Source organism: Homarus americanus, unplaced genomic scaffold (assembly GCF_018991925.1).
Source record: "Homarus americanus isolate GMGI-L3 unplaced genomic scaffold, GMGI_Hamer_2.0 scaffold40333, whole genome shotgun sequence".
Taxonomy (NCBI): Eukaryota; Metazoa; Arthropoda; class Malacostraca; order Decapoda; family Nephropidae; genus Homarus; species Homarus americanus.
The window spans coordinates 549,689-558,042 of record NW_024714036.1 but is presented as its reverse complement, the minus strand read 5'-3'; the positions used below and the strand labels follow the sequence as shown (position 1 = coordinate 558,042).

Below are 8,354 nucleotides of genomic sequence, written 5' to 3'. Positions count from 1 at the left end.
GACTGTTAGCGGTAAGGTTGTGGTGATGATTGTTAGTGGTGAGGTAGTGGTGATGATTGTTAGTGGTGAAGGTAGTGGTGATGATTGTTAGTGGTGAGGGTAGTGGTGATGATTGTTAGTGGTGAAGGTAGTGGTGATTGTTAGTGGTGAGGGTAGTGGTGATGACTGTTAGTGGTGAAGGTAGTGGTGATGATTGTTAATGGTGAGGGTTGTGGTGATGATTGTTAATGGTGAGGGTAGTGGTGATGATTGTTAGTGGTGAAGGTAGTGGTGATGATTGTTAATGGTGAGGGTTGTGGTGATGATTGTTAGTGGTGAAGGTAGTGGTGATAATTGTTAGTGGTGATGACTGTTAGTGGTGAGGGTAGTGGTGATGATTGTTAGTGGTGAAGGTAGTGGTGATGACTGTTGAGGGGAAGGTAGTGGTGATGACTGTCAGGGGTGAAGGTAGTGGTGATAATAGTTAGTGGTGATGACTGTTAGTGGTAAGGGTAGTGGTGATGATTGTTAGTGGTGATGACTGTTAGTGGTGAGGGTAGTGATGATTGTTGTGGTGATGACTGTTAGTGGTAAGGGTAGTGGTGATGATTGTTAGTGGTGATGACTGTTAGTGGTGAAGTAGTGGTGATGATTGTTAGTGGTGAAGGTAGTGGTGATAATTGTTAGTGGTGATGACTGTTATGGTGAGGTGGTGGTGATAATTGTTAGTGGTGATGACTGTTGGTGGTGAGGGTAGTGGTGAGTGAAGGTAGTGGTGATGATTGTTAGTGGTGAGGGTAGTGGTGATGATTGTTAGTGGTGAAGGTAGTGGTGATGATGTTACTGGTGAGGGTAGTGGTGATGGTGTTAGTGGTGAAGGTAGTGGTGATGATTGTTAGTGGTGAAGGTAGTGGTGATAATTGTTAGTGGTGAAGGTAGTGGTGATGACTGTTACTGATGAGGGTAGTGGTGATGGTGGTGATGGTAGTGGTGATGAGTGGTGAAGGTAGTGGTGATGACTGTTAGCGGTATGGGTTGTGGTCATGATTGTTAGTGGTGAAGGTAGTGGTGATAATTGTTAGTGTGACTGTTAGTGGTGAGGGTAGTGGTACGATTGTTAGTGGTGAAGTGTAGTGGTGGTGAAGATGAGGTGTGTAGTGGTGAGGGTTGTGGTGATGACTGTTACTGGTGAGGGTAGGTGATGACTGTTAGCGGTAAGGGTTGTGGTGATGATTGTTAGTGGTGAAGGTAGTGGTGATGATTGTTAGTGGTGAGGGTAGTGGTGATGATTGTTAGTGGTGAAGGTCGTGGTGATGATTGTTAGTGGTGAGGTAGTGGTGATGATTGTTAGTGGTGAAGGTAGTGGTGATGACTGGTGAGGGTAGTGGTGATGACTGTTAGTGGTGAGGGTAGTGGTGATTACCTAATGTATGGTGAGACTAATTTACGAGGGCAATTAGCATTATTTGATGGTGATGGTGATCGGTGAAGATTAGAGAGAGCAGGATGGTGATTGGGTGATTAGAGAGAGCAGGATGGTGATTGGGTGATTAGAGAGAGCAGGATGGTGATTGGGTGATTAGAGAGAGCAGGATGGTGATTGGGTGATTAGAGAGAGCAGGATGGTGATTGGAAGTGAATGGATGAGGGAAGGCCACATCAGAGAGGTTGATTGTGGTTGTCTAGGAATGAGGTTGAGTGATGATTGTGGTTGTCTAGGATTGAGGTTGAGGGATGATTGTGGTTGTCTAGGAATGAGGTTGAGGGATGATTGTGGTTGTCTAGGAATGAGTTGAGGATGATTGTGGTTGTCTAGGAATGAGGTTGAGGATGATTGTGGTTGTCTAGGAATGAGGTTGAGGGATGATTGTGGTTGTCTAGGAATGAGGGTTGTGGTTGCTCAGGGATGATTTGTGGTTGTCTAGGAATGAGGTTGAGTGATGATTGTGGTTGTCTAGGATTGAGGTTGAGGGATGATTGTGGTTGTCTAGGAATGAGGTTGAGGGATGATTGTGGTTGTCTAGGAATGAGGTTGAGGGATGATTGTGGTTGTCTAGGAATGAGGTTGAGGGATGATTGTGGTTGTCTAGAATGAGGTTGAGGATGATTGTGGTTGTCTAGAAACGAGGTTGAGGATGATTGTGGTTGTTCAGGATTGAGGTTGGAGGAGTTGGTGGCTGTTCAGGACTGAGGTTGAGGGGATGATTGTGGTTGTCTTAGACTGAGAGGTTGAGGGATGATTGTGGTTGTTCAGGGATTGAGGTTGAGGAGTTGATTGTGGTTGTCTAGGGGATTGAGGTTGAGGGATGATTGTGGTTGTTCAGCGAATGAGGTTGAGGGATGATTGTGGTTGTCTAGGAATGAGGTTGAGGGATGATTGTGGTTGTCTAGGAATGAGGTTGAGTGATGCTTGTGGTTGTCTTGGATTGAGGTTGAGGGATGATTGTGGTTGTCTTGGGTTGAGGTTGAGAGCTGATTATGGTTGTCTAGCCTCTAGGATTGAGGTTGAGAGTTGATTGCGGTTGTCTAGGAATGAGGTTGGGTGATGATTGTGGTTGTCTAGGATTGAGGGATGATTGTGGTTGTCTAGGAATGAGGTTGAGAGCTGATTGTGGTTGTCTTGGGTTGAGGTTGAGAGCTGATTGTGGTTGTCTTGGGTTGAGGTTGAGAGCTGATTGTGGTTGTCTTGGGTTGAGGTTGAGGGATGATTGTGGTTGAATAATCCCTTGAATATACAATGATCTTGGTTAATATAGTTACCAATTGAAAGGATTTAACATCTTAGTGTATCTCCAACTAAAATCTAATATAATTCTGTATAAACATGTGTCACAGGTGTACAGGGGGATACAGGTGTCTTTTTAAACCCCTATAAAACTTTTTAATCACCTGTAATACATAAAAGGTATAATTGAAGGTATATATTAAACCCTTATAATATAAATAAATACCTATATGACGAGGGAAGTGCAGGTGTATCTTAAACCAACTGACCACTTATTAAACACCTGTGTGATGGTGAAATACAGGTGTGTTTTAAACCTCTGTAAGACTTAGTTGACATCTGTAAGGAAGAGGGTAAACAGGTGTGGTTTAATTATCGTGATGTTATATGTAAATATCTGTTCCAGTTAGAAGTTTCGATGCAGGTGTCCAGATAGTCGTGAACACCTGTGACAATTATCATACCCCTGCGTTATGTGTGTGTGTGTGTGAGACGAGAGAGAGAGAGAGAGAGAGAGAGAGAGAGAGAGAGAGAGAGAGAGAGAGAGCTTGTTATATCAAGAGTCTCTCTCTCTCTCTCTCTCTTCTTCTTCTTCTTCAAACTTAATCCCCTGGTCTTTTAAGCGTGTGGCTATTAAAAACAATGATGATCCTAACCTAACCTAACCTAACCTAACCTAACCTAACCTAACCTAGTGCCTTATCTTGAAGGAAGATATGACCGAGAGAGCAAGTATGCTGTATACCTTCTTTTTTTTCTTTTCTTTTTTATTTATTGGGCACTCCCCTACATCCTTGTGTAAGGTGAAGCGCAGAAGCGTTTACAGCGCCCAACAGGGAAGCATGCTAAGTTCATGCTTGCCTTTATGTCTCATGAGTTAAGGGCGTAGAAGCCTGAAGAGTCAGTGGTTTATGTCATCAAGTTATTGGAAGCTCCAACAACTTTCCCTGAATACGAATTCGCAACTTTCGACTTACACCAGGTACCTACTGTACTGCGAGGTGAACAGGGACTAATGGGGGCTAGGAAGTAAGTCCAAACAGCTTCCACCGGCCCGGGAATCGAACCCGTGACATCTCGCTTGCGAGGCAAGAACGGTACCGCATCTACCACCAGTCCCCGTATACCTTCTCTGTGTCAGTGAGCGGCCAGGAGAGGTCAGGCCAGCGGGGTCAGGTCATGGGGTCAGGAGGGAGTCACGAAGGGCCAGCCTGTGCTCAATTGGACGTCGAGAGAGGGAGGATGTACTGCCTTGCACAATACTCGGCTGGTAGGTGTAGTTCTAAGGTGGCGCCACCGTGAGTCAGTCTTCCTAATGAGGAGAGGGTACCCGGATGATGATGTTGATGGTGATGATGATGATGATGGAGGATGATGATGATGAGGATGATGATGATGATATGATGACGATGAGGATGATGATGATGAGGAGGATGATGAGGATGATGATGTTGATGGTGATGATGATGATGATGATGATGATGATGATGATGATGATGATGATATGATGATGATGATGATGATGGTGGTGATGATAATGATGATGATGATGATGATGATGATGATGATATGATGATGGTAGTGATGATGATGATGATGAGGATGATGATGAGGATGATGATGATAATGATGATAATGATGATGATGATGATGATGATGATGATGAGGATGAGGATGATGGTGGTGATGATGATGATGATGATGATGATGGTGGTGATGTGAGGAACCTCACCTGAACCTAACGTAACCTAGCAAGTGTAAACCAAAAAATATCACGACAAACAAGTATGACAGTATATAAGTGAAGAAAACTCTGGGTACTTTAGTGTTAGTGCAGCAGGCAGAGGCAGGCAGGCAGACGCAGGACAAAAATACTAATTGGTCTCCCGAACATTTTACAGGACGAGATAAAATTATGATCGTTTGTTCATTAATTTTTTTTGTTATGTTCGGTAGATGTTAAGTGATGATATTAGTTAGGAATTATTTTGTATATTAGTCCGTTTTAGGCAGATAGGCAGGCAGGCAGGTAGGCAGATAGATAGATAGATAGATAGATAGATAGATAGATAATGTTAGTACCGGGAGTCGAGGTTGGTTCACTGTCTCGATCCGTGTTGTCGGGTAAGAATCTGACCCTGATGAAGCTACTTGTCAGAGCGACACACACACACACACACACTACCTTCCTCTACACGTGTTACTAACGGTGGTGGTGGGGGTCGCGTGTTTCCTGAGTCAATACTAAGTCATGTATGTAGAACACTTAACATGTTCATTGTTCTCATAATCGAACACTTTAAGGAATTATTGAAGAACATTTTATTTTCGTGCGAGTAAAGTTAACAATTCACAACATGTATTCGTATATCCTCGTTCTGCACCTCCTCTCCTCCCCCTCCTCCCCACTGCCCCCCTGTCCCCCTCTCTCCCTCACCTCCCTCAGCCTTTGTTGCGAACACCTGCCTCTAGGTGTACACGTGTCCAGTTATCACAGTTGTGTATACAGAGACAAGTGTTACTGGTGAATTATGGCAACATGGCTGCTGCATCTACCAGGATTAAAACAAACATATAATCGAGTGTCAGTGTGCGTGTGTGTGTGTGTGTGTGTGTGTGTGTGTGTGTGTGTGTATGTGTGTGTGTGTGTGTGTACATTAATATAATAATGATAATAATAATGAACGGTTTATTAATAGAGTTGCAGCCGGTGGCTGAAAATATACAGACTTACATTTGATTTAGACATAATGATATAATATGCGTTGTATACATTTACAGGGCTGTACAGTACATAAATCAGGAGTTGTTTATTATTTTAACGATAGATGGGATGGTGCTATTCTTATATCTATTGGTGCGGGCTCTTATGGGCTGAATTTTGTCGTAGTGGCGGACTGCGCGAGGTGGGTGGGGGGCTGCCGGTGGCAGGAGGTGGCGATGACGAGGCTGGTGCACTAGTTGGCTGCCAAACCTTTCCAGTGCTTGGTAGGAGGTCACTGAGGGATGTGTGTGTGTGTGTGTGTGTGTGTGTGTTACTACTACTACTACTAATAATAATAAACGGTTTATTAAAAAAGTTCTGCAACCCGAAGGCTGAAAATATACATTGGACAAAAATGACTTATTGCATACAAAGACATGGGGTGGGTGGGTCGTTTAACAAAAGGTTTCATTACTGAAAGAAGAAGGAACAATGATTGAACATACAAATTATAGTTTACAGTTGATGGCCCGGGCCTGGGCTGGTCATGGAGACACCAGGTGGTGTGGTGTTCACCTGGTGTAGTAACTCAACCTCGGGTGTTGATATGAAGGACCTCACGTGGATCATAGAGACTCCGAGTGGTGTGGTGTTCACGTGGTATAGTGACTCGTCCTCCGGTGTTGATATGAAGGACCTTCGTGGTCACGGAGACACCGAATGGTGTGGGGTGGTGTCACAGTACCTCGCTCTCTCTGCCAGGTGGTGTTGTGTTATCTCGTAGTCAGGTGTAAAGCCGACCCACTGTTGTTCCCATGGTGGACTGATTAGCACCTCCTGGTCAGAAGATGGCGGTCAGTTTCCAGGGGTGCTTATCTCACTGGTGGGTCACGGCTGTCACTGGTACTGTCGAGTGCTGAATTAACTGGCCTAAACACTGTTCATCACTGTTCAACACTGATTCCACTTCCTTCCGAAACCAAAGTGTCACTTTTGATTTTGTAGATATCCCGGTGGTGAGGATGGGTCGGGGAGAGGGACCTGGGGAATGGGCCGAAATGGCCAAGGGGGGCAGCAGGAGCAGCGCCTGAATAGGTCTTGTCCCTACGGTGGTCAAGAATGTTGTGTGTGTAATGTGGGGAAATAAGAGAGAAAAACAATGCAATATACCAGTGTAGTCACCGATAGGAAAGAACTAAGACAACACACACACACACACACCGATAGGAAAGAACTAAGACAACACACACACACACACACACACACACACACACACACACACACACACACACACACACAACAAGGTCACCTCTACAAGGCTCTAGTGTTTATGTTATTATTCTTCTGTTATCTGCTGACTTGACGCCCTTAGATGATACTGTGTACTCTATATGCTTCGTTCATCTCCTACCTGGTCTTCTCACTTACCTGTACCTGTTATCGTATTCTCATTAATCTTCTTAATTAATCTCTCATCTGTCAAGCGTTACCTGTGTTCATAATGACTATTGAAGGATTTTTTGACTTCATAGATTTGTTTAATTTTACTTATTCCTTTCATTAATTATCAATTCATCTAAAATTTTAATAATGCTTCTCTAACCTAACCTAACCTAACCTAACCTAACCTAATGAGACCCATAATTCGCTCACCTATGAACTGGTTACTTATATTCTACTAATTACCAGAGATAAGATCACTTCCCTGTCTACAAATTTCCCCATCTTGGGAGGTAACACACACACTCTCTCTCTCTCTCTCTCTCTCTCTCTCTCTCTCTCTCTCTCTCTCCCTCTCCCTTTCTTGTCATTCCTCCATTATTTTAGGACAAGTGAATATGTGTTGAGCGGCTGTGGATGGATGGATGGCTGTAGGGTCGTAGGTGGGTGGCTGTAGGCCGTGGATAACAGGCCTGTAGGGTCCTGTGAGGGATGTTTGGAGGCCGTGGATGGGTGGCTGTAGGGTGGGTGGCTGTATAGATGTTTGGAGGCCGTGGATGGCAGGGTGGATGAGAGGTGGGTTGTGTGGATAGATGTTTGGAGGCCGTGGATGGGTGGCTGTATGTGGTGGGTGGCTGTGGATGGATAGATGTTTGGAGGCCGTGGATGGGTGGCTGTAGGGTCGTGCATAGTGGCCGTGGGTGGGTGGCTGTAGGCCGTGGATAGATGTTTGGAGGCCGTGGATGGGTGGCTGTGGGTAGGTATAGATGTTTGGAGGCCGTGGATGGGTGGCTGTAGGTCGTGGGTGGGTGGCTGTAGGCCGTGGATAGATGTTTGGAGGCGTGGATGGGTGGCTGAGGGGTCGTGGGTGGGGTGGCTGTAGGCCGTGGATATGTTTGGAGGCCGTGGATGGGTGGCTGTAGGGTCGATAGATGTTTGGAGGCCGTGGATGGATGGCTGTAGGCCGTCCGTGGATGGGTGGCTGTAGGGTCGTAGGTGGGTGGCTGTAGACCGTGGATAGATGTTTGGAGGCCGTGGATGGGTGGCTGTAGGTCGTAGGTGGGTGGCTGTAGGCCGTGGATAGATGTTTGGAGGCCGTGGATGGAGGTCGTGGGTGGTAAAAGGTCCGGGATATTTAGCAGGCAGTATAGACTTCATTAGCGAGCCATTGGCAGCCGTGCGTGGACCACCATGATGGTATCGGCCCACAAGTTTATAGCCCAGGCCATTGTCCGGGCGGTAGGGGTGGTCAAGCCGCCCATAGCTGCCGCCCACAATAATGCCGCCCCTGATGATGATGACGGTCACAATAACAGTGGGTGAGTGTATGGTTGGTGTTAGTCGTGGTGGTGGTGATAGTGGTGGTGGTGGTGGTGGTGATAATGGTGATGATAGTGGTGGTGGTGGTGATAATGGTGATGATAGTGGTGGTGGTGGTGATAATGGTGATGATAGTGGTGATGGTGGTGGTGATAATGGTGGTGGTAGTGGTGGTTAAGAACATGA

At 45.7% G+C, this 8,354-nt stretch overlaps 2 protein-coding genes across 2 annotated transcripts; both read right to left on the bottom strand.

Annotated features, from left to right (window-relative positions):
* Positions 1 to 1,791: 1,791 nt before the first annotated feature.
* LOC121875413 (C-hordein-like) lies at positions 1,792 to 6,908 on the bottom strand. The gene is made up of 3 exons (XM_042379967.1): positions 6,899 to 6,908; positions 2,471 to 2,704; positions 1,792 to 2,096 (listed from the first exon to the last, which is right to left on the bottom strand). The coding sequence occupies exons 1-3, from the start codon at positions 6,906 to 6,908 to the stop codon at positions 1,792 to 1,794; spliced, it is 549 nt and encodes a 182-aa protein (XP_042235901.1).
* Positions 6,909 to 7,226: 318 nt separating this feature from the next.
* LOC121875402 (splicing factor 3A subunit 2-like) lies at positions 7,227 to 8,006 on the bottom strand. The gene has a single exon (XM_042379957.1). The coding sequence runs from the start codon at positions 8,004 to 8,006 to the stop codon at positions 7,227 to 7,229; it is 780 nt and encodes a 259-aa protein (XP_042235891.1).
* Between the last annotated feature and the right edge of the window lie 348 nt (positions 8,007 to 8,354).

Coding starts and splice junctions, on each gene's coding strand:
- LOC121875413 (XM_042379967.1), bottom strand. Junction 2,097..2,470: donor TCTCAACCTCAATCCTAGAG/GCTAGACAACCA, acceptor CCTCGTTTCTAG/ACAACCACAATCATCCTCAA.
- LOC121875402 (XM_042379957.1), bottom strand. CDS start 8,006: ATGAAGTCTATACTGCCTGCTAAATATCCCGGACCTTTTACCACCCAC.